This window comes from Vombatus ursinus, unplaced genomic scaffold (genome assembly GCF_900497805.2).
Source record: "Vombatus ursinus unplaced genomic scaffold, bare-nosed wombat genome assembly UNPS02014171.1, whole genome shotgun sequence".
Taxonomy (NCBI): domain Eukaryota; kingdom Metazoa; phylum Chordata; class Mammalia; order Diprotodontia; family Vombatidae; genus Vombatus; species Vombatus ursinus.
Genome location: NW_020953949.1, coordinates 6,002,254 through 6,027,761, shown reverse-complemented (window position 1 = coordinate 6,027,761; position 25,508 = coordinate 6,002,254). Strand labels below are relative to the sequence as shown.

Sequence of the window (25,508 nt, the reverse complement as noted above, 5' to 3'; positions counted from 1 at the left end):
AGTTTTTCTATGTGTGGTACTAACTGTCCAGAACAAAACAACAGTGGCTTAGAAGGTGAAATCTGAAGCTGAATGGAGACAGGCTCCTCAGGGATGAGCTGCTAATTATCCTCCTAGGAGCTTCCGGGAGTCTAGCAAAGATTTCATCCTACTTGGCACCTTTTTGCCAGATTCTCACATATTCTCCCAGGCTTGCTGCCTGCCCTCTCAGAACACAGCACGTCTGACCCTCCAGCCCTCACCCCACCCTTTCCCAGGCCAACATCCTCCCTAAACCCAGGTGTCCTGAGCCAGAGAAACAGCTCCTTTCCAGAAACCCAGGTGTCCTGTTCCCTACCTCACCGCATACAAATAAGCTCCTGAAAGCATCTTTGTTTCTTTAGCCTCAGAGAGTACCACCCCAGGCCTACCTCCAGCCCCTTTAATTACTCCTCTAGCCCCCAGCCTCCTCCCCTCTGGAACATTTTAAACTCTTCCCCCACTAGCACCACCCCCTTCAATGTTTTCCATAAAGTCGCTGAGAAGAGCCCAGACCAATGGGTAAGAAGGGGGAGATACTGCATTCCTGGGTCCCAGAAAAGCTGTAAGGACTAAAGAATCCAGACCCCTGGGTTCTGGGAGACAATAGCAGATAGGGTGCAGAGCTGGGACTCTCAAATACACAAGGTGAAAAGGAATGGGGGTTATTGACCAAAGTGTGGGGGCCAAGGCTTCTGAGTTCACTCAACCTTCTCCTCCACACCTATTTAGGGTTGTCTTTCCTATCTCCTTGGCTCTGTCCCTTTCCCTTGGGACCCAGTGAGAAAGAATGGGGGAGTATTCATGCCGACAGGGCCCTCTGCTGCTACTGCTATTGCTGGGTAAGTGAGGAGGGAGGTAAACAGGACTGGCAGTGACTGACTACAGGTGGGAAAGGGAACAGATATTGAGCAACACTGATTCTTAGCACACTGAACTATTTCTCTCCCCTCCCAGAATTTCTGCTCTGCCTTTCCACCTTCAGCTTTCTTCCTCTCTGGCTTATTCATCCCCACTGCTCTGAAATCTCTGCATCCCTAAAGGTTAGAGGAGGTTTCTCTTCTGAGACCCTCTTCTCTGGAGGTTTGCCTGAAACCTAGACATATAAGAAGTTCCTGGCTCCCCAGTCTAGACTCCAGGCATTTTCCTTTCTATCTTCCCATTACCACAACCTGATTATTGAGGCCCAGGCCCCAAGTACCACAGATAAACATTGCATTCCATGTTTTCTTACTCATTTTCTCTGTTATTCATATTGTCACCCCCTCCCCATTCTAGAATTATATTCCCCTTTTCTGTTTCAACTCTACAAGATACAAGAGAATTAACATAATCACTCCCCTTATCCCCTCCAAGTCCAGTTGTCAGATTCCTCCTGTCTCTAAGCCTTTCTCTGTTATCTCCCTTCCTCTATATTATTTTACACCCACAACCAGATTATCCAGCCCCATCTCTTTATTTTTTCTGTGGAGCATCTGTGGTGCTATAGAAACCTCAGTGTGAATCCTGCCTCTGACACCTAATAACCGTGTGAACTTGGACAAATCCCTTACTTTGGACATTTATAGGACTTAAGGCTAGAAAGAACCTTGGAGATCATGGTCCAATACCCTTATTTTACAAAGAAGGAAACTGAGGCCCAGGGAGTGAAAAAAATTTGCCCAAGCTTACATGAGCAATAAGTAGCTGAGCTAGGATTCCTAACTGGATATACCACTCTTAAATCCCGTGGTCATTCCATTACATAACACTGCCTCTCTTAGATCCCAGTTTCCCATCTGCAAAATGGAGAGAATAATGCCTACCTCCTTCACAAAGTTTTATGAGGATAAACTACAGAACTATATAAAAGTCAGTTATAATTATTATTCTTTCTCCAGGAGCTGCAGAAACACAGATGTCTCCAGGTACAAAGCCCTCAGAACTGGCCTCTCTACCCACTTAGCACTGGCCTTACTACTCTGTCTGAGGCATCTTGCCTTTCAGCCTGTCATCACCCCATTCCCAGGACCAGAAATGTCCCATCTCCCGAGTTCTCATTATCCCTTTCATAAGACTCCGATGCCCTTTTTCACCAGGCCTGCCCCTATGTCTCCCCAGGCTGTGGGCAGCCCCGGATGTCTGGCCGCATCGTGGGAGGGAGGGATGCCCGGGAGGGGGAGTGGCCATGGCAAGCCAGCCTGCAGTACCATCGGTCCCACGTGTGTGGGGCCTCACTCATCTCTCGACAATGGGTGTTGACCGCAGCTCACTGCTTCCCAAGGTTCGTCGACCACGTAATCCTCCAGGGCCCTTGGGTTCTGGGAAGGAACAAAGAAGGATCTGGGTAGGACAGAGACTGGAAGTGAAAGTCTGGGTTAGAGGGGGAAAGAGCCTGATGCCTGGAGCAGGGAATGGGCAGAAATGGATGTCTGAGTGGTTGGGAAAAAATGGGAGCCCTAGGAATCCTAAAGCTTGGACCCTACGAAAGGAAAGGGGGCAAGGGAACAGAACGCCTAGGTTCCTGTTCCCCTCCCGTTCTGGGCCAGGGGATGGGACGAGCAGGGTTTGGGAAGGTGAGAGCTCAGAGGACTCAAAAAAGGAGCCAGAAGAGAAGCAGAGGATACCTGGGTTTTCGGAGTGGGAAAAAGGACGGGAAGGGGGAGGACGCCTGGGTCCCAGGAGGGAATAAGTTCCAGGGTTGGACCAATTGACCTGGGTTTAGAGTGTTCGGACCATTGATTTTGGAGCTACAGAACCTAGGTTCAAATCCAGATCTTCTATTTAGTGCCTGGATGATCTTCGGTAACCCGAAATACTTTCGGTATTTAATATAGGTATATAAATACCTTCGGTAACTGCTCTGAACCCCATCTGTAAAATGGGAGGGTTGGGCGACGTGACCTCTGATATCCTTCCAGTCGAAAACCCTAGAAAGAAAAAAACGCTTTCGCTCGGACCTCTCCAGGAGTAGTACGCCTGACTCCTCTGCAAGACCTAGGCGCGAAGACTGCCGGGCAGGGAGCGGCCAACAGAAAGAGGCCAGCTGCTGATGCCCTGCACCACGTGGAGGCCGGGGTGGGGGACGCCAGGGGAGGGTGGGGACGCGGGCAGGTTGGTGGAGTGCTGCGGCGAGGGCCAACCTCGGGCTCCGGGAAGAACCAGAGCAAGCGGGCTGTTGGAGGAAGAGGTGACAGAGCATCCTTGAGGGACTTGTCTCCTCCTTTCCTCGGCCCTGGGTTGCAGTTCTAATCCGCCTAATCCGACACCTCCCCCAGCCTCTCCCTGACTCTCTCACCCCCAGACCCATAAGGCTGTCGGAGTACCGCCTACGACTAGGCGAATTCCGCCTGGCCCGGCCCTCGCCTCAAGCTCTCTCTCTGCAACTGCTGCGGGTCGTGCTCAACGCCAACTTTACGGAAGACGGGGCCCAGGGCGACATAGCGCTGGTCCAGCTCCGCCGCCCGGTCCCATTCAGTGCCCGTATCCGGCCGGTCTGCCTACCTGGACCTGGAGCCCTGCCACCCCCAGGCACCCGGTGCTGGGTCACTGGTTGGGGCAGCCTCCAGGCCGGAGGTGAGCTGAGAAGGAGCGACCAGGGAGTCCTCTCCTGGCAGAGAACTCTGTATTCTGCCCCATCCACTTACCCCCAAATGGGGGGAAAATTGCATACCTATCTCCTCACTACTGAGCCCAAGAATGCTCCCTTTCCTCATTCTCCATCGAACCCACAGTTCTTTTCCCACCAGTGGGGTATCCCAGTGTGCCCCCATCCCTTCAAATTTCCATTGCTCTCCTTCCCCTACCCCTGCTAGAGAAGTATTTCTGAGAGGCTGCTATTCCTCTCCATGCCCCAGGGCTGCCCATCCCTGTTCTGTCCTGTTCCCTCAGCACCACTGCCTGGCTCCCGGCCCCTGCAGGGTGTCCAGGTGCCCCTGATAGACAGACAGGCCTGTGATCGGCTCTACCACATGGACTCTGACACCCCCCTCTGGGAGCCCATAGTCTTGCCGGGCACTCTATGTGCAGGCTATGCCAGAGGCCACAAGGATGCCTGTCAGGTAAGACTCCACCTGGGACCTAGGATTACTGCCCTCCCAGCTGTAGCAGCCCACTGAGGTGGGCTTCCTCCCCCCATCTCCACCTCAAAGAGGGGATGTGAACTGGGTGCATCAGAAATTGTGAGGATCCCTGCCAGGGTGTCTTCACTTTAGCACTGCTAAAAGGGTAGGAAATTAGGTGATCCACCAAACCTGGCCAAAAAACTGTGAGAATCATGTGAAGGTTTCATATCCAAGCCTTCTTTAGTAGGACTGACTGGTTCCATTGGCCCCATGATAGGGTAGGGGAAGGATCAATGGCTCAAGTAGTTAAATCCTTTCCCATTCCCCATATATCAGTGAACAGGATGCAGTGGGGACCTCAGCTGTAGCAGCCCTAAGACCTGACACTTGGGTTCCAAGATGGAAAAAGGAGCTGGCAAGCTAGGAAGGGAAGAGGGATGCTGAGGTTGGCGGGGTGGGAGCTGGGACAGCAACAGCCTGAGTTCTGAGAAGGGCATCGGGGCTGAGAATACCAGGAGAGCTGAGCTGTTGTCTTCCCTCAGGGAGACTCTGGGGGCCCCCTGGTGTGCATCCAGTCTGGTCGATGGGTCCTTGAAGGTGTGGTGAGCTGGGGCAAGGGATGTGCTTTGCCCAACCGCCCAGGCATCTACACCAGTGTGGCCCACTACTGGCCCTGGATCCAGGCCCACTTGAGCATCCCAGCCCTGCACCCCCCCCACCAAGAACCCAGTCATCCCCAATCCCACCAGCTTTTGCCGTTATCCCTTCCTGGTTTCTAAAAATGACCAACTCAGCTCAGTGTGTGTTGGGAAAGTGAAATAGGAAGGGAAGAAAAACTCGGTATTTGCATGGAAAATTGGGTAATGGTTCTTTCAGGAAGAAACAGAGATGAACAACTGGGTCCCTCCCCCACTTCCTGACAACTTAAGGGGGCCACCTGATCCCAGGATCCTCCTCCTATTTCTAGAATTGCTCCTCCTACCTAGTTCTGCCCCTGGGGGACTCTGAAAGCTGCCTAATTTTAACCTAACATGCCTAATAAAGTTGAATAGACTCATAAACTGTGGTTTGAATGTCATGAACTCTTCCACTTCTCATTTCCCCTTTCCTTTTTTCCCATTCACCTCCTCCCTCAAAAAAAAAAAGAAAGAAAGAAATGCATCTAAAAGTCAAAGAATAGAAAGAGCAAAAACCAATATATCTCCACCACAGCCATGCGAAGGGTAAGGATGATATGACCATGGCAAGGAGTAAAATACAAAAATACCCTCTGTCTCATGAACTTAGCCAGAGCCTATACACAAGCAAGGGATCAGTGGTATACTGGAGTAAAATTTAGACTGGGACTTGTCAGACCTGTGTTCTAGTCCCAATTTTGCCACTAACTGTGTGACTTAGGGCAAGTCACTTTTCTCTGAACCTCATTTTGTCCATCTGTAAAAGGGACTGGGTTTAAGGTTTCCTTCATCCTTGATAGTTTACGTTTAAAGTTCCCCTTGAGGGATGCTCATCAATTGGAGAATGGCTGAACAAACAGTGGTATATATTTGTAATGGAATACCACTGTGCTATAAGAAATGATGAGTTGGGGACAGCTAGGTGGCTCAGTGGATAGAGCACCAGCCCTGAATTCAGGAGGACCTGAGTTCAAATCTGACCTCAGACACATAACACTTACTAGCTGTGTGGTCCTGGGCAAGTCACTTAACCCCACTGCTTAGCCAAAAAAAAAAAAAAAAATAGATGGGCTGGGTGATTTCAGAAAAGCCTGGAAAGACTCACATGAGCTGATGCAGAGTGAAGCGAGCAGAACCAGAACCAGAAGAACACTGTATGCAGCAATATTGTTCGATGAACAACTGTGAATGACTTAGTTATTCTAAGGCATACAGTGATCCAAGACAATCCCAAAGGACTCATGATGAAAAATGCTACTCACCTCCAGAGAAAGAACCGATGGAGTCTAAATGCAGAACAATGCACACTATTTTGGACTTTTTTTTGTTAGAGTTCTTCTCCACAAAAATGACCAATATGAAAATGTGTTTTACTTGATTGCACATGTACAACTTACATCAGACGTTTACCATCTCAGAGAGGGGGGAGGGAGAAAATCTGGAACTCAACATTTTCAAAACTAATGTTGAAAATAGTTTTTACATGTAATAGGGGGGGAATAAAACACTATTTTTAAAAAATAAAAAGTTCCCCTCCAGCTCTAGTAGTCTATAGTTGGTCCATTTTTTTCCAATAAGAAATCAGGGTACCACTCTGCCTGGAGGTAACAGGACCACGGGAATATAACACACATACAGCCTTGCCCACCCTTCACTCCTCCCACCCCCCTCTGCCACAGAACCATAGACTCTCAGAGCTAAGGAGGATTGAAGCATAACCAGGGCCACAGATGAGTCAACAAGCATTTATTAAGTACCCATTATGTGCCAGACTAAGAAGGAGGGGTGTAGGGCATACAAAAAAAAAAAGGCAAAAACAGTCCCTGTCCTCAAGGAGCTCACAATCCAAGGGGGAGAAAACGTGCAAACTAGATATATACAGGATAATTTGGAGAAAATCTCAGAAGGAAGCCACTAATATTAAAGAGGGCTCAGACTTTTTGTACAAGGTGGATTTTTAGCTGAGGCTTGAAGGAAATGAGAGGCCAGGAGACCAAGAAGAGGAAGAAAAGAATTCCAGGCATGAGGGAGAGCCAGTGAAAATGCAAAGTAAAAAGATGGAGTGTCTACAAAAGGAACAGCAAGAAAGAGCGGCCGAATCAAAGAGTATGTGGAGGGCAATATGGTATAGGAAGTCTGGAAAGGTAGGAGGGAGACAAGGTATGAAAGGTTTTAAAAGCCCAACAAAGGATTTTATATTCGATCCATCCTGTAGGCAATAAGAAACCAATGCAGGGGTGGGGAACCTGCAGCTTCAAGGCCACAGGTGGCCCTCTAGGTCCTCAAGTGCTGCTCTTTAATCAAAGGGCCATCTTCACTTGAAGACCCAGAGGGCCATACGTGGCCTTGCAGCCAAAGGTTCCCCACCCCTGAACCAATGGAATTTACTGAGTAGATGTGTGACATGGCCAGAACCACACTTTAGGAAGAGTTTTCCTTCTTGGTTTTAGTCAATCATGTGGGAGCTTTGGGTCCTGCTTCCGGCCATGTGTTGACCCAGCACTGAAAGAACTTGTTTTTTTGCTATAATATGGCAAATGCTGAGTAGTCACTTCCACCATCTACCAATCACATCCACTCAACAGGTAAGTTTCCATCTAGGCCCTTAGCTGTCTTTTCTGCTTTGTATTTGATTCCCTGCATAGGGAAACACTAGCTTTGGTGTAGACATGTCCAGGTTTGGAAATGATCTCAGTAGTCTGAGAAGTCCACACATCCTGGGTCCAAGGAACAGAGATGGCTAACAGGGGAAATATCTCCAGCAAAAGAGGACTAGTCCAAGGCTGGCCATTTTACTAACAGATGTGTTACCTGGAGTGGTTTAGACAGTACAGTCTCTGGAGGGTATATAATTGTAGTTAAAATTTTTAAGTCTGTACTGATTAGAGAAATGCAAATTAAAACAACTCTGAGGTACTGCCTCACACCTAACAGATTGGCTAATATGACAAAGAAGGAAAGTGATAAATGTTGGAGAAGATGTGGGAAAATTGAAACACTAATGCATTGATGGTAGAGTTGTGAACTGATCCAACCATTCTGGAGCACAATTTGGAATTATGCCCAAAGGGCTATAAAACTGCATAACATTTGATCCAGCAACAACACTACTAGGTCTATATCCCAAAGAGATCATACAAATGGGAAAAGGACCCACGTGTACAAAAATATTTATAGTAGCTCTTTTTGTGGTGGCCAAGAATTGGAAATTGATGGGCATCCCATCAATTGGGGAATGGCTGAACAAGTTGTGGTGTATGAATGTGATGGAATACTATTGTGCTATTAGAAATGATGAACTGGCAGATTTCAGAAAAGTCTGGGAAGATTTACATGAACTAATGCTGAGTAAAGTGAGCAGAACCAGGAGAACACTGTACACATAGCAGCAACATTGTGCAATGACCAACTTTGGATAGACTTAGCTCTTCTCAGCAATGTAACGATCTAAGACAATTCCAAGGGACTCATGATGGAAAATGCTGTCCACATCCAGAGAAAGAATTATGGAGTCTGAATGCAGATTAAAAGCATACTATTTTCTCTTTTTTTGTTTTGTTTTTCCTTTCTTATGGTTTTTCCCTTTTGTTCTGATACTTTTTTCATAACATGACTAGTGGGGAAATATGTTTAATATGACTGTACATGTATAGCTTATATCAGATGACATGCTGTCTTGGGGAGAGGAGAGTGGAAGGAGGGAGAAAAAAATATGGAATTCAAAATCTTGTAAAAATGAATGCTGAAATCTATTTTTGCATGCAATTGGAAAAAATAAAATACTATTAAAGGGGGAGGGGGAATTTTAAGCTTGTATGTGTTAAATACATACTTACAAGTGCTCTGTTTAAGCATTTCCTTTGTGTGTAGGAAATAAATGCCTGTCCCATATCCGAGTCATATTATATATTGAACACTCTTCTACTCTCATTTGAAGAAACCCTAGACAAATGCCATAACCTAAGGCTTCAATAAATTTTCCCTAGGGCTCCAGGGTGGAGGTTTTATGAACCAAAGAGTGTGAGAACAGGGAACCTAAACCTATCATTCATTACAGCAAACACAGTCTAAACCACATGCTTGTGTGTTGAGGTTTAGGGGTGCTCGATCCCGAAAGAGCAACACTTGGGTCCTGCCCAAATGAATTCCACCCAAGACTTCTTTTAACCAAAGATAAGGTTTATTGAAATACTGATAGAGGGTGGAAGTGATTCTAAAAATCTGCATTATAGGCTAGACTCTTAAGGAATCTGAGCCATTCAATGGGAGGCAAGATGGACCTCATATACAGAAAGACTGTGGGAAGGATCTAGGAGTGGCCAGTAGGCTGGGTGACTAGGAGGTAACAGAGAATGCCAGAGACTTGGACCACGTGGCCAAGGGGAAACGGAGTGTAGACAGAATTAAAGGTGGGAAAGAGGATATCCAGAGCTAACAAACAATGAAAATTGGGCCGGGTCAGAATAACAGAATTGAAGATTGGGCATAGGCCACAATGAAAGGGCAGTTGAGAGGAGTACTGGAATGGTTAGGTGCCTCCAGGCTGACGCCAGAGACTTGACCATGTGGGAAAATTCAGGGAGAGTTCAGGGTGGGGTGGAGGCATTTCTCATAGCCTGTACCCAGTCACTTGGGTCCCAGAAGAGAGGAACCCCTTAATGGAAAAGGGAGTGATACGATACCTCAACTCCTGTGTGCCTAGAAGCAGTTTCTCAATGTTAAAGTACAATCAAAAAACGTAAAGCTCAAAGGGACCTTAGAAATCATCTAGTGATTCCATTTTCTTCATTTTGGAAATGAGGAAACAGAGAGAAGAGAACTGTCCAAAGTCACAAATCAGTCTGTAGCAGTCAGGATTAAAACCCAGATTCTGACTCCCAGTCCAAGTAATATTTTTGCTGTCTCCATGTTCACAGTAACTCACCCTCAAGCCAGGGATCTTGAAGACCACAGGAGTGTGAGGTCAGAGGTCAGAGAATAAATTCACTCTAGTTCAACCTTCCCAGGCCAGAACAACAATACAACCCAGCTTAGGGGATGAATATGACCTAAAGAGCCCTTGCTTTCTGGTTTCCATCAGTTTCTGGTGCCTCTTTTTAATCTCATTCTTCACCTAGCTTCACTTCCTGGTCCTTACTTGTCCTTTCTCCTATCCTTTTCTCTGCTGGCATTCACACTCATTCATTGTCTCTGACTCTCTCCCCATCTCTCCTTCCTGCTCTTCATCCCTCTTTCTCTTCCCCTCTCCTACTCTGTCTCTCTTTTTCTCTCTCCCCCAAGTTCTTTAAACTGTTGTTTCCTGGAATCCAGAGTCTCTCTGGCTTTTCTGAAAGAGTCACAGGTTTGTTTATTCACTGGCAATTAACTTTTTATATCATCTGCTCAGTCACCAGGCTATGAAGCCATCCTTCGGTGCTGGGGCAGGGCAGAATTTGCCAGAGTCCTCTCTGACCTGGACCTTGTACTGCTTCTCTTCTTCTCCTTCTACTTGCTCTTTTGTGGAATCACATACCCCAGGGAGTCATCAGAGGACAAATCACATTGTAAGTGTCACTTCATTATTTAGAACATAAATTCTTTAAAGTCAGGGACTGTTTCTTTTTCTTTTTTTTGTCTTCTTATCTCCAGTGCCCAGCAGAGTGCCTGGCACATAGCACGTAAGTAATAAATGCTTGTTTATCAATTGTTGTCCCTAGCCACACCATTTGTCCCTCCCTCCATCTTTGTTTCAACTTCCTGATGTGTCAGCATTTTTCTCCCTTTTAGATTTCCTCCTTCCTCAAGCTATGGACTTCGGCAAGTATTTCTGTGTACGTTCATCTCAACATATGTCTGTGTATCTTCAATGTGCATACCTGTGCATCAGCAAGGGCTATAAAACTGCATACCATTTGATCCAGCTATGCATGTGTCCATACATGTATGCCTAAGTGTACCTACACATGTGTACCTATGTTGGGACACTATGCTTATGGAATATTGCACATACTGTCATGATGAGTTATTCTAGATTTTGCTGAACTGCTCTTTTCTCTTCATGTTTTTATTTACTAACAAAGAATGGACAACTTAAGAGGGGAGAAAATAGTAATAATATATTCAGAAAAGACTATGATGTAAAAATATATCAATTTTTAAAAATTTCAATAAACTGTACTTGTGTAGGTCTGTGTGCATATATCTACAATTCAACTCAACTCAACAAGTCAACCATGTACCAGACACAGACTCAGATCCACCAGGCTCTTGGTTCTGAGGAAATAAAGACAAAAACAATAGTCCCTGCCCTCAAGGATTTACAACATGGACACAGATAGGAGGCATGTACAAAATCGATGCAAAATAATTTCCTGTGAAGGAAGGCCTAGTGATCTCTGTGAATCAGGAAGGATTTCTTGTAGGAGGTGGTACTTCAACTGATGCCTAAGGAGAGCTAGGCCTTCTAAAAGACAAAAGTGAGAAGGAAGAGTATTCTAGGCATTGTCAATGCAAAGGAAAAGTGGCAAGAAATGAAATATCCTAAATGGGGAACAAGAAGCAAGCCAGTTTGCCTGGATCACAAAGTTCATGAAGGGAAGTAATATGAAATAAGTCCATGTGGAAAACAGGTTGAAGCCAGACTGTGAAGGGCTTTGATTCCCAGAGGAACTTGTATTTTATATCGTTAGGCAAGAGGGAGCCATTTATGCTTCTTGAACAAGGGAGTAACATGGTCAGACCTAAGCTCTAGAAACATTGTTTCGGTAGCAGGATAGCAAATGGATTGAAGACAGGAAAGACATTCTATTGCCCTAAATAGAATGAGTATAAGTTAGAAGGAATAAGTTTCTGGGAAAAAATAAGGAAGCTGCAACCCCCTACCCCCAACCTAGGACCTAGGATTCTGGCTTTCTCACCCGGTTTTGGTGAAACTGAACTGAATCTGGAACATCCAGGTGGAGACGTCCAGCAGGCAGTTAGTGACTGAATGTAAGCTCCTTGAGGGCAAGGACTTTCATTTTTGCATTTTTATCCTGGTCTGTGGTGGGTACTTGGCACTTAATGTTTGTTGATTAGGGACTGAGATTGCAACTTGGGAGAGAAATGAGGGCTGGATTTGAAAGTTATAACAGGAACTATAGTTAAAGCCATAGGAACTGATGAGCTCACCAACAGAATACGGAAAGAAAACAGGGCCTCAGCAATGCAAGGATCTAAGACATCTCCAAAAATCTCATGATGGAAAATGCTATCCACATCCAGAGAAAGAACTACAGAGTGTGAATGTAGATCGAAGCATACTATTTGCTTTTTTTTCTTCTGTTTTGTTTTGTTTACTCTTTCTTATGGTTCCTCCTATTGGATTTAATTCTGCTTCACAACATGACAACGTGAAAATATGTTTAACAGGAATGTATATGTACAGCCTAAATCAGATTGCAAGCAGTCTTGGGGAGGAATGCGGGGATGGAGAGAGAGAAAATTTAAAATTCAAAAGCTTATGGAAGTGATTGTTGAAAACTAAAAATTAATTAATTAATTTTAAAAAAGAAAAGAAAAGAAAAAGAAAAAAAAACAGGGCATAGGACATAGCCCTAGGTACACACATATAGGGGTCAGGACACAAAGTAGACTGGGAAGGAGTAGCCAGACAGAGAAGAGGATGATCAACAGTTTCAAATGCTGTAAAGGGGTCAAAAAGGATGAAGAAGTACTTAGAAAATTTGGCAAGTAAGATATTGGTGGCCTTGGAGAAAGCAGTTTCAGCCTATCAGTGGGGTCAGAAGCCATATTACAAGAGGCTGAGAAGTGAGCAGGAGGTAAATAAATAGAGGCAAGGAATGTGGAGAGCTTATTCTGTTTGGCTGTGAAAGGGAAAAATAAGGATGAACAAGTGAGGGAATTTCCTACCCCACTATACCCGATATACATTTATATTTGAATTTGCTTTTCCCTGTGTCTCCTTGTCTCTCCTACTCCTCAAAAATGTCTGAGTCACAGGCCAAAAGCTCCTAGCATTAGACAACTTATTTCCCTGTAGCTATAAACCTCTATCTCTTGAGACTTTAACCCTATAAGTCCCTCTAGATAAAGTCTAAAATGGACTGTGGGTAAGGATCCCTGGGTCAAAATGCTCTGGCAAGGGGTGGCTGGGCTGAGTAGCAGGCAAGAAGGCTGGGAGTGGGATGGCTGACTCCCTCCACTTCAGTCCTATCAAAAATTGAAACCACAACTTGTTGACTTGGCTGGCACTTTTCTGACCTGCAAATCCATGAGAGAAAAACACACCCACACACATGCATATACATACACACACACACACACACACACACACACATACACATATGAAGTAAGTTCAAGGAAGCACCCAAGCTGGGGTGCTGGCATAGGGAGCTCCGAGGGGGTGGAGTTAATCATTCTCAGATCAGCCTATCGCTGCCTTCCCCAAGCCTAGGGGACAAAAGGACAGTAGCTGTGGAGCCCTGGCATTCTGCCCACAGCCCCAAGGCCCAGTAAGGGAAATGGAACAACTGGGGACTGCCTGGCTCTTGCTGTTGCTGCTACTGCTGCCACCCGCGACAAAAGGTGAGTCTGGGCCCCAAAGCACCTCAATAGGACCCAAGCATCCCTTTCCATCACTCTTTTCCCCACTCTTCAATGCCCTTTGTTCTAGCCTACCACAGGGTCCTTCCTACCACCCTGGCCTCACTGCCCCCAGAGGATCAGGCACCTTATCCCCTGCTAGGTTTCTGGGGTTCTCACCAGAACCCAGATGTCTTGTCCTCTAGTCCTCATTCTTCCTAAGATCCAGGTATCTAGCCCCAGTACTCCTTCCCCCAGGGCTCAAAAATACTGTACCTCAGCTCCAGTTGTCCATAGGACAACCCTAAGATCACCCCAGTATCCAGAAGTCCTAGATGTTTGGGAGCCAACCAGTTCCAGAAAGCTCCCTTCTATCTGGGGTGCTGGAGTCCTATACTTCCTTCTATCTTTTCAGGGAGATCAATTCCTTCAGCACAAGGATCTCTGAAAAACCTGTAACTGAAAATTAAGTCCCCTACATGATGAAAAATCAGTCCAAGGAAAAGCAAAGGGTGATCTATAGGGATGGGAGAAGGGGAAGAAAGTAAAAACTGAAGTCCAGAGTATAGCAATTGAGGATCTAAAGACAGAATTGAGGCATCTAAACGGGGGGGGGGGGGAGGGGGGGGGAGGGGAATAACAGGGGAGATGAGAGACTAAGGAGCAGAAAAAGAAGCAGGGTAAAGGGAGTAGCTGAAGAAGAGAGAGGTCCCTAACAGCCCAGCTAGACACCCTAATAGGCAGCCAAGTTAATTAATCATGACACTAGCTCAAGATCCCTCTCCATACTACTTGTCATCCTGTCCTTTCCCTTCCCAGGTGAAGAAGGTCACTGGATAAGTTCAGGTAGGTCACTGGAGGCAAGAAGAGGGATCATGGGGTAGAATCAAGGGGAAGGTATAGAGGCTCTGGGGAGATCTGGAGGGCATTGGGCAAATTGGGGCAAGGCAGAGCCTTGGTGCCAAGTCTGCCTTCTCTGTTTAGGCTGTGGTCAGCAAATCCTGACAAACCAGGTGAATGAGCGCATCGTTGGAGGCAAAAATGCCCATGCAGGGGCTTGGCCGTGGCAGGCCAGTCTAAGGCAGAACAAGAACCACATCTGCGGGGCCACTCTCATTTCCCATAGCTGGGCTCTGACAGCTGCCCATTGCTTTCACCAGTGAGTGACCAGGCCCCTTCTCAACCAATCACTTCTTCCCCCGAAGGCCTGTGACCCTATCTAAGAGTCAGCTGAACCAACAGCTTAATCTCCCAGATTCCTTCCATCCAGTCCACAGACACAACTGTGCCCCAAACTGAAGCCCAGAAAGGGGGAACTGTCCTGCCTATAGTCTCACGACCAATTACTGACAGAGCTGGAACCAGAATTTGAGTTTCCTGACTTCAAGTCCACTGGTCTTTTCCCTATTATACTCCCTCATCTGAGATGTTTGCAACTCCCTGGAAATAGATATGTGAACAAGCTGGTTGTACCCTGGCCTAGAAGCAAGATATCAGATTTAGGTTCTCTGTGATTGATTCCAGTTCCACAACTCACGGGGGGAGAACATTTTAACATCTTTGGGCAACATAGAGAGGATAGTCCAAGTCGCTTTTAATATTTCTATAGAAATAGAAAGTACTGTCCTTATGGCTGTGTTTAGTTATATTTTGTTGTTTTCCATCCTTCCAATCATTTTGGGGGTGGAGGGGAAAGGGAGGCAGAGCTGGTGATTTTGGCACAAAACAGTTCCTGGGGCAAGCAGCTCTAAATGTACCCGCAAATCAGCTATGGGTGGAGATCTATAGGAAGCTGCTGCTGGAAAGGCTGCCATCCAGCAAGGAGGATAAGGGCTGGGCTACAAAACCAAGTCTAGTATAAATCTGTATTATCTGTAATTGTTGGGGTCTGGGGCAAAGCTCTGGTCGCCCTGCTCTTGTTACAGCTCTGCGGGAAAGATAACAATAGTAGCTGTAGCAATTGCCCAAAACATTAGTCCTCAGTGGCTGGTACAGTTTCCCGGTCACCAAGTTGGTCTCAGCACCATGCCACCTGCATTTCCAGAGCGGTGAGTCAGTCACCCCATGCTGAGATACAACTCATAAACAGTTATGTGCCAGTCTTAATCCACCCCCTCCTTGAGACAGTTTGCCCCCTGCCCCTAGGAAGCTCACACACACTTGGGGCAACTTTCAGAGACAACACTATGCAAGATCAGGTTATAGGATTTCCTGCAAAGCTTACAAACCATTGTGCTGGGCCTGGGGTTCCCCTCCCTGAACACACTTCCAGTCCTGTCCCAACAATTTCCCTCCTGCCCCCATCCCCACCCCCTTTGCAGGCCTTTCCAGGTGTCCCAGTTCCAGGTAGTCCTCGGGGAACTCCAGCTCTTTTCCACTCCAGGCCAATCCATCTCAAGTCCACTGAGCCAGGTGATCCTGCACCCAGACTACTCCGGGGTAGATGGTTCGACGGGGGACATTGCCCTCTTGAAGCTGGCCCAGCCTCTCAAATTCTCCACCTGGATTCTGCCAGCCTGTCTCCCTGAGGCCTCCAACCCCTTTCATACTAATTCAACCTGCTCTGTGACAGGATGGGGACACGTGAAGGAGGGAGGTGAGCCTGGGGAGTGAGGGAGACAGGGGGAGGTTCTCATGGGGGAAGAGGGGAGTCTGATGAAGCTTCCCAGACCTAGGTGAAGTTCTCCAGCCCAGCCTCTGCTGGGAAGTTCAGGATTGCAGCCAACAGTTCTCCAAGGAATGGGTAGAGGTGGTCATGGACAATTCCACAAGGTAGATAATCCCTAAGTGATTTCACCTGCAAATATTTAATAATGATACCTCAGTTTTCTATAACACTTTAAGGTTTACAAAAGTGCTGTCCTCTCAACAACCTTGTGAAGGAAGTAGTGCAAGTGGTATTATCCCAGTGTAAACTGAGGAAACTAAGGCTCAGAAAGGATAAATGACTTGCCCCTAAGCTACTAAGATTGGAGTTAAGATTTGCACTATGGCCAGCCTGATGTCCTCAAAATCTTAACCAACAGAAAAAGTCTGGTCCTCCTGTTTCACCCTTCCCTTCTCTCCCAGCTGGGGAACTACCTACAGCATCATCTCTTGGACTGGCACAGAACAGGAAGCTAAGGAAAAATATCCCCCTGTTCTCCCTTTTTGCTGAAGCATTATCCTTGGGTCTAGGGGACAGGAGGTCCTTATCACATGGAAATAAAAACGGAAATTTTCAATTCACCAAGTTTTAGCCCAGACCTGTGTTAGGCGCTACTAGGGAAAATGAGACCCAGTCCCCACTGTCCTGGTCCTCAGAAGCACATAATCTGGAATACAAAACTCCCAGTAGGGAAGTTGCACAATAGAAAAGGATATCTAAATCAATGTTAAAGTGAATGATTCTGTCCCTTAAATACTATCTATAGACATTCAAAAAAAGCAGAGATCACTAGGTGGTAGGGGTGATCAAGGAAGGCTCTAATGGAAGAGGCAGGACTGGAAGTGCTGAAAACAACTCCCCCCTCCAAAAAAAATAGAAGTCCAGGTTAAGGAATGAAATGAACAAACACCTAGCATGCTCATTCAACAGTGGATTTGTGCTGGGAAACAATAATAATAGCTGACATTCATATAGTACTCTTTGTTTGGGTCTTTATTTTTGTGAGGCAATCAGGGTTAAGTGACTTGCCCAGGGTCACACAGCTAGTAAGTGTCAAATGTCAGGAGGTCGGATTTGAACTCAGATCCTCCTGATTCCAGGGCAGGTGCTCTATCTACTGTGTTACCTAGCTGCCCTCACATAGTACTCTTAAGGTTTGCAAAATGCTTTACAAATGTTATCTTATTTGATCCTTGCAACAAATCTCTGAGGTACCTCAAGTATTATTTTTTTGATTTTAAAGTTGATAAGACTGAGGCTCGGAGAGGTTTAGTGACTCACCTAAGGTTGCACAGCTAGGTAGGATTTGAACCCAGATCCTCCTACCTCTATATCTAGCACTTTATCTATTATACCACAAATAAAGTAGAAGAGTTAGGTTAGGGGTAGATTAAAAAGGGCCAAGAATTCGAGGATAAAGAGTCTGGAATCATAGTTACCTAGAATTAGTAACTTATAGTTTGTAGACTAACCTAGATTAGAAATCTAATCACTAGATGTGACTGTAAAGATCCAGTCCCTTCATTTTACAAATAGGGAAACTGAGGCTCAAAGAGAGTAACTTGCCCAAGATCAAAAAAAGTAGTACGTAGCAGAGCTAGGACTAGAGTCCAGGTCTCTTGCTTCACAGAGCACACAGTCCTACAACCAGTACAGAGTTTACAGTGAACTCAACTTTGCTTACTCACCCCAGAGCTCACTTAACATCAGAAAAGCAGTTTACACAGGGATATTTCTACTTGTCTGTCCATCCCCTCTCCAGAACTAGCTGAGTTCAAAATCTTCTTTCTGCTCTCCCACAAAGATCAGGACTAGGGTTCAGCTCTTCCCAGAAGTAAGTATCTCTGCTCTGTCTCCCAACCCCCAGTCCAGCTGCCCAAACCATACCCCCTGCAGGAAGCAAAGCTGCCACTGATCGAAGCTGCGGAGTGTAACAAGATCTTGAACAGTGATCGGCATGAGGTCACCAATAAAATGATTTGTGCTGGCTATATGAATGGGGGTGTGGACTCCTGTCAGGTGAGGGCACAGATGGCAGCTGGGTTGCATAACCAAGGTCTCCTAAAACTATTGCCTCTTTGGGGGAGGGAGGGACTGAGGGACAGGCCCTGGGAGGAAATTATTTTAAAATCATGCAGTGTCAGAGCTGGGACACTGGAAATCATCTCCAGTCAAGGGATTATTAGATTTTTTTTCTGTCTTAGATCCCTTTAACAATCTGGAAAAATCTGTGAGTCCCTTTTTAAATGCATGAAACACAGGATTAGCCAAAATCCAATTATACTGAATTACAGTTATCAATTTTTAAAAAAACTTTACAAATCCTAGGTTAAAAACCTCTAATCTAGTCCTGCCTCCAAATTTTACAGAGATACTGAGGCAAAGATAGACTTGCCTAATGAAGGTTATAAGTGAGTTAATAGCAAAGCCAGACCTAAAACCCAAGTCTTCAGACTCCAAGTTCAAGACTCTTTCTGCTGAGTCGGGTTAAATCCTATTCATATAATTTTAGGGTAGAGATTATGGATTAATTAGAAAAAACCCTAAACTGAGTCAGGAAATCTGAATTTTAGGCCTGGCTTTGCCACTTACTGTGTGACCTTCAGCAAGTCATCTGAGGTTCAATTTCATTCTTTCATGTGAGAGGACCCAGTGGTTTCTAAGGGTCCTTCCCATTCTCATATTCTATATTTTGGGTGGGTGGGCAGGCTAGGGAGCTGAGACTTGGAAGGACTACTTCCTGCCTCCCTTGTCTGATGTGGGTGGGGGAGGGTGTCCTGGAGAAGGTGGGTTTGAAATCTAGAGAGGAAGGGGGAAGATAAAGGAAGTTAGAACATTGAGAAAACAGGTTCTTACTCAGGCCTAAAGTAATAAGCCTTTCTTCCTAACCTTAGGGTGATTCTGGGGGTCCCCTGGTATGTCCGTATGAGGACTCCTGGTTCCTGGTGGGAATCGTAAGCTGGGGCATTGGCTGTGCCCAACCCGGAAAACCAGGTGTCTACACTCTCGTCTCTGCCTATAGGGACTGGATCCAGAGGCACACATCAGAGGTGCAGTGGGGCAACTACAGCATCAAAGTCTGGAATGCTGCTGTCACACAGACTCACGGTCCCCATCTCATCAGCCTCCTTCTGGTCCTGTGGGGACTTGCCAACAGTTACTGAATTCCTCAACAGCTGCTGCTTCCCTTCTATTTAACCCTGTTCGACCTCCCCACCACCCACATGCCCAGATGCATCCAAATCTCTCCTTTTCCAAATCCATCTCTAGTACCTTCCATTTCTAAAAGGACTTCAATACACTCAGCCTTGTCAGCAGATGCTCCCACCCCAAAGACTGACTATAATTCCTCTCCCCCCTCCCAATCTCCCCTACCTGGGTTGGCACAGAGATAGCACTTCAGTATCTAACTCGACCTTCTCTTTAATAAAGATGCCAGAAGAAAGATTAGCAGTAAGCCTATTGGGCCCCAGCCAGAACAAGCCCCACCAGTTGTCTCTCCTCCAAAGGGGTGTTGCAGAGGAGCGTCATTAGAGTGCAAAGCAAGGGGGGAGAGGGGAAGCAGTTAAGTAAGAGGGGGAGGCAGGGATGTAAGTCCTAAGCTGTAAACCAAAAGATCCGTTTGATGTCCAGCTTTGCCACGGACTCATCGGGCAAATCATTTCCCCTCCCTGGGCTTCTTTTTCTCCTCAGTAAAATGTGGACCCAGTAAATTCAAAGGCACGCCCTACTCCAATATGTTAAGAGTCCGCCGAGGGTCAAACTAAGGCCTCCTTCAGGGAAGTGAATGAGAAAAGTAAACAGTGAACGCCACCGTAACAGCGTCTGTTTTCATGCCTCTGGGGCAAGGGGCCTGCAGAGCAGGGAGGCTTCCGAGAACAGACAGCCTGGGCTTGTTGGGAAGGCGGGGGATGCGGGTGAAAAGTTCAGAGAAAGGAGCCGCTGGAAGAGCTGGGTGCCCTTTAAGGGGGACACTGAGGAAATGAAGCGCTATCCAATGCCATGGGGGGATGAGGGGTGCGGGGCAGAGAGAAACTCACACAAAAGAGAGGACAGAGACAAGAGACAGAGAGACGGAAGAGGCAAGAGATAAAAGACCAAAAGCTGAGAGACAAGAGACAGAGAGAAAAAAGACAGGAAAAAAAAAAAAAACAAATGACTGGGAGAGACAGGAGTTAGAGACAGAGGCTCAGAGACGGAAAGAGAGGCAGAGACAGTCAGAGACAGAGAGGGAGGGAGGGAGGCCACACTCTCGAGGCCCTGTTACTCATTTCCCTGCCTCAGATTTCTAGTTCTCATCCCACGCCTACAGGAAGTACTTCGGTCTGACTTCATTCCCTTCGGTTTAAAATTAAATTTATTTCCCTTTCCGTCTAGCGGGCCTGACTTGAAGGTTTCCTCCTCCTCCCTCTTCTCCCCCCCCCACCCCCTCCGGGAAGCCTTCTCCGATTCAGCAAAGTATGAGTTAACCAACGGGCCTCTATCCCAAGATGGAAGTCTAGAATGAGCCCAGAAATGACCTTCTCATCATGGCGGCCGGAAGTACCCTCTGACTACAACCGGGAGGGCAGCCGCCCTCGTATGACAGATCTTCTCAAGATGGTAACCTTTTATGGGCTTCCTTCTGTTTAGTACCGACTGTCGTTTGGCAGGGCCCTCCGCAGCCACGTAGTCCAACCCATACTCCACCAAACGTATCCCTTCCTCCGCAACCAGCGAGTCAGGTGGTCAGTCGGTCTCAGTTCGAATATTTCTAGTGAGAGGTAGCCCAACACTTCAGGCCGACCCATTCTATTGATATTTTTTCTTTACGTCAGATCTAAAATTTGCTTCTTAAATCTGTCAACATACGGTGTCCACATTGCCTCACTCCCACAAAAGCAGTTTTCCCAGAGTATCAAGAAGGGAACATCATAGGTTTATTTCATCCCAATGGGGTTTCAGTACTAGACTTACTATATTTAGGTCACCTCCCCCGCAACCCGCTACGACCTCAGTAAGATGGCGTCTTCGACGCCGCATTGTTTCCTCCCCTGACCTTACCAACATGGCAGCCTCACTTCTCCTCTACCAAGATGGCACTCGCCTCGTGCTCTCGAAACAATATTCCCTAAACCGCTACCTCCTCCCGGATTCCTAGTTCTTTAGTAAAATGAACTAATCTACTAATGTCGTCACCATGGGCCGACTTAAGGCTGCGCTTTATAATACAAATCTTTACTAAGATGGCAGCAGAGACGCGCCTAAAAAGGAGGACGTCCGAGCACGCGCATGTATAATCCCGGCAAGTAATTTCCGCCGACGCGTACTCAAAGCATCCCGGGACTGGGACGAACTGAGACTGCGCCGGGCAGTTGATTGGGGGGGGAGGGAAGCCAGACGCCGAGATGGTAAGTGAGGAGGAAGAGAAGCAAGGGGCGCCCCGAGGGGAGGGGTCGGGCTCGGGGAATGGAGACTAGGGGGCCCGGGCCGGGCTAGGGGCAAGGGGACTGGGGACGAGGAGGGGCCCGGGGTCGGGCTCGAGGCACAGGAATGGGGGCCTAGGAATGTATGGAGAAGGCCCTGCTGTGACCAGGGCTGGAAGGAGAGGGGCTCGGACGCGCCCGGGACTAGCCGGGGCGGAGAAGACTCACTCCTGCCCCTGGCCCCCAGGATGTGTTCCTAATGATCCGGCGCCACAAGACAACGATCTTCACAGATGCGAAGGAGTCGAGCACAGTGTTTGAGCTGAAGCGCATTGTGGAAGGCATTCTCAAGAGGCCCCCGGATGAGCAGCGGCTCTATAAGGTTTGTAGTGCGTCCACACGCCCCACCCCCACCCCACCCCGCATACCCACTGCTGTTCCCCCCTGTCCACACTTGTCTCATTGTGGTACACTGCTTTTGGAAGCGGAGGAACTAGGTTCAAATCGCACCTCTGACAAGTATTACTTTTGTGACCTTGTTACTTAACTTCTTTGGGACTCGGTTTCCTCATCTGTAAAATGGGGGTGTGTGGGTTTGACTAGATGGTTTCCAGGGTCCAGCTTTAGTTCTGAATCTGAACTTCCCTTCTAGGGCAGGCCTTTATCATCCGCATTAGCAAGCGTTAGAACCATGCTCTCCACACCTTCCTTGGAGAGAAGGCCGAAGGATTATTTAAACTCACTATTTTCTTACATCCCATACACCTGCTACAAGCCCTGGCATTCTTTCACTAGGTAAAGGAGAGGTTTGATCACCAAAGGTAATGCTGGGTAACTTCCAGGAGCCAGCTGTCTTTGTATTGAAAAGTTTTCTTCCCTTCTCTACCATGGGGAGAAAGGACCTTGGTCCTTCCTCCCCCAACTCAAAACCAGCTGTGTCTGCTCATTGTTTATACATACCCCATGGTCATCTACTTATTGAACATCACTGCTGAATGGCATCATCTGATTAAGAGGCTACAAGGTAACTTAGAAAGAGTTCCAGACTTGGACTAATTAGACATAAATTAGATCTCATTGATGCTACTCATTAGCCTTAAGACCCTAGGCAAGTCAGTTTGTTTCTATAAGCTTCAGTTTCCTGGCCTATAAAATAAGGATAATTAAAGTACCATATCTGATGAAGATTAAATGAGATCATGCAGGCAGAGTGCTTTGTAAATCAAAGTGCTGTCAACCTTATGTGGCATCCTCTCTTCCTGCCACCCAGAATCCCTACCTCTCCCAGCCTTCTCCTGCCTCCAGGAAGGAATGCCATAGGACCCACACACGTTCCTGGGCTGTGTGTCCTATCCCTGACCTCTTCTTAGGATGTCCCCACCACCACCTTTCTCTCCCTAGGACGACCAGCTGCTGGATGACAGTAAGACCCTGGGCGAGTGTGGCTTCACAAGTCAGACAGCCAGGCCTCAAGCACCAGCCACTGTGGGGCTGGCCTTTCGAGCTGGTAAGGAGTTGACCAGGAAAAAAAAATGGGTGTTTACCATTAGAACCGAGAACAGAAAAGTAGTACTGGAAATTAGGATGTGAATTGGCACTTTTGTAACATTGAGACTTTTTTGTATCTCTCCTTGTGTATTGCACTGCCATGAAACTATAACCAGCATTCTTCTTAGACATGTTGATAAAATTGCACTAATGGGTCTGAAGATTTCCCCCTCTATGGTTCACTTGCATACTTCTGTGCTTTAAGGAAGATGGATTCCCTACCCCCAGTAGCTAACGTTTTAAAGTTTTTACTATGTGATTCAAAAAAAAAAAAAGTTTTAGGTTATCCTTTCTGAAGATAGAAGGCAGTACAGCAATTGTTCCTGGCCTCAAAATGCAGTGATTTGATTAGAGAATAAGATGCAGCCTGAAGAGATGCTTATATTAATGTTTACAATTTGAGGTTTTCAAAGTACTTTTCTCAGAACTGAGGTCATGTGCTTAAGGTTGCAATAAGAGTTCAGAATGTAGGTACCAAATCTGCCCAGTAACAAAAGTTCTTTTAGCCATAGTTGTCAGTGCAGAAGCACTGAACTCCACTGTGCTGGGCTGGGGGGTGGATGCCAGAGATTTGAGAGACCAGTGAGGCAGATAAAACTTTGTGAAGTAAAACAGTAACTTTTGTAAAAAGAACTTATCCTTTTAAAATCCCACTGTGATGCCTCCTTGTTGTGTGGAGATAATGTTGAATTTTTGTAAACTAAGTCAAAACTGCAAAATTTGTGGGCTGGTAACTGTTGGGTGAGAATTATCCTAGGAAAAGGTTTATCACTAAATTTAACAGTCATGAATTCTATTGGTTCCAGCAAATATAGAAGACTATTTGCACTGGTGTAGGGGGTACCCATAATAATGAAATCAGATTCTAGAAGTAGTAAGTATTAAATTGTGGCACAGACAGCAAATGATGTGTAAGCATTCAGAGGAGGGAAAGGCACGAAAGGAATAATCAGGCAAAGCTTAATGAAGGTGAGATTTGCAACTAGCTGTGGTTTAAAGAATGTCCAAGTGAGGCTTGCTAAAGTAGAGGGCGCCTGCTGGTGAAAAGCCATAAAGATAGGGGGTCAAGCTATGGGAGCCAAGCAAAGGACTTACCCCTAAGATTCTAGGAACCTCAAGGGAATAAAGTGAAGCAGGTACATACAGTCCTACAACCAAGATAGCTAGTAGCTCTGAACCACTTGCAGCCACTCTGAACTACAGAAGAGAAACTCAAAAACAAGGGATCAACTGGTAATGGTTCTCTCTCCCACTCCACAGATGATGTATTTGAAACACTGCGCATTGAGTCCTTCTCCAGCCCTCCAGAACTGCCAGATGTCATGAAGCCTCAAGACTCCGGAAGTGGCACCAATGAGCAAGCTGTGCAGTGAGGGCCCAAGGCCCCACCCCCTATAGTGACCTAATACAATAAAAAATTTTGGTGTTAGGCTGTTGCCTCCATCTTCCTGTGGCCTGTGTTCTTAAACTCTTCTTTGAGCTGCTCTTCCTCCATAATATCCCTTTATCCCCAAACCATCCCCCCTAAATTCTCTTTGCCAGCAGAAGCTTTTCCCTTGTAACAATCACCCCCCCATCCCCGAGTGATTTCAAATACACCCGAAAGTGTGCTTCCAGCCCTATGTTCTCTGGGCAATTGCGAGCTGTTACCATGGCTGTAATGAAGTAGACCTGAGGACCCTTGGCAGGGAATGGATACAGGATTCTAACATTCTCTGACTCCCAAACTGACAGTTCAGTTAAGGAATCAAAATCAGTACACAAATGCAAATATAAAGAGGTCTCTGTGGGCTGCATATTGACTTGGAAAATCATAAATCAACATCTACATACTGTATTTTTATTTTGTTTGGGAGGCATTTCCCAGTTAATTTCAGTCTGATTCTTTGGCTGGTCTTAAGTTCAACACCTCTGACCTAAAAGATCAATGTAATCTGAAGTATAGGCTGAGCCTGCTTTGCTTCCCTCACCCATGCTGGTTCTAGGTAAACTAGAGCTGAACAGAGTAAAGAATGTAGGGAAAGCAAAGATGGATCATTGTGCAGGGATGGATGGAAGAACACTTGACCCTTTAGAAAGACATGGTACAGCATAACCCCCAAGGAGTTAAGATCAGAGGGTGGGAAAATTGTGTTGGAGATAAGTCACTTAAGAATAAGAGGCAACCTATTTTCCACCTACATACTTCTCCCTTACTGCATAGTATAGCCAGTCTCTGCCCCCTCCCCCCTCCAAAAATACCCAACCACAGCAAGAGCCCTGTGGAGGGCAGGCTATGTAGTCTGATAGTATAAGACCCCCACACCCTTAATTTAGGTGGGATAGTGACAGCATGAGCAGTCATGGATTATAAAATGCATAGTGCCTTTCCCCAAAAACTCACCCATTTTCTGTATATCTCCATTTACGTCAAGGGTGGAACGTCTTTCCAATCACGTTTGAAACAAATGAAGTTCCCAACTTCATTATCTTGAGAAGTCCGACTCTCAAGTCTGTACGCATCCTAACTGCAAAACCCTATTTCTCTGTCCATAATATTGCTAGCATCTCCCTCTCCACATTCATCTTTCTTACATCATTGCAATGGTCTACTAATCAGTGTTGCCTA

General features: G+C 46.4%; 3 protein-coding genes across 4 annotated transcripts; all 3 read left to right on the top strand.

Annotated features, from left to right (window-relative positions):
- Nucleotides 1-808: 808 nt before the first annotated feature.
- Nucleotides 809-4,840, top strand: LOC114041293 (serine protease 33-like). The gene is made up of 5 exons (XM_027859672.1): nt 809-860; nt 2,119-2,281; nt 3,302-3,573; nt 3,889-4,058; nt 4,604-4,840. Exons 1-5 carry the CDS (start codon nt 809-811, stop codon nt 4,838-4,840), a joined length of 894 nt encoding a protein of 297 aa, XP_027715473.1.
- Nucleotides 4,841-13,168: 8,328 nt separating this feature from the next.
- LOC114041257 (serine protease 33-like) lies at nt 13,169-19,392 on the top strand. 2 transcript variants are annotated; one of them, XM_027859615.1, is made up of 6 exons: nt 13,169-13,303; nt 14,120-14,146; nt 14,285-14,459; nt 15,622-15,896; nt 17,815-17,966; nt 18,970-19,392. In XM_027859615.1, the coding sequence occupies exons 1-6, from the start codon at nt 13,240-13,242 to the stop codon at nt 19,231-19,233; spliced, it is 957 nt and encodes a 318-aa protein (XP_027715416.1). In that variant the 5' UTR covers nt 13,169-13,239; the 3' UTR covers nt 19,234-19,392. The 2 variants fall into 2 exon arrangements, with proteins under 2 accessions (XP_027715416.1, XP_027715415.1); XM_027859614.1 differs by having other exon boundaries at nt 18,842-19,208.
- Nucleotides 19,393-21,231: 1,839 nt separating this feature from the next.
- ELOB (elongin B) lies at nt 21,232-24,343 on the top strand. The gene is made up of 4 exons (XM_027859616.1): nt 21,232-21,337; nt 21,600-21,734; nt 22,754-22,859; nt 24,161-24,343. The coding sequence occupies exons 1-4, from the start codon at nt 21,335-21,337 to the stop codon at nt 24,271-24,273; spliced, it is 357 nt and encodes a 118-aa protein (XP_027715417.1). The 5' UTR covers nt 21,232-21,334; the 3' UTR covers nt 24,274-24,343.
- The last annotated feature ends 1,165 nt before the right edge of the window (nt 24,344-25,508 follow it).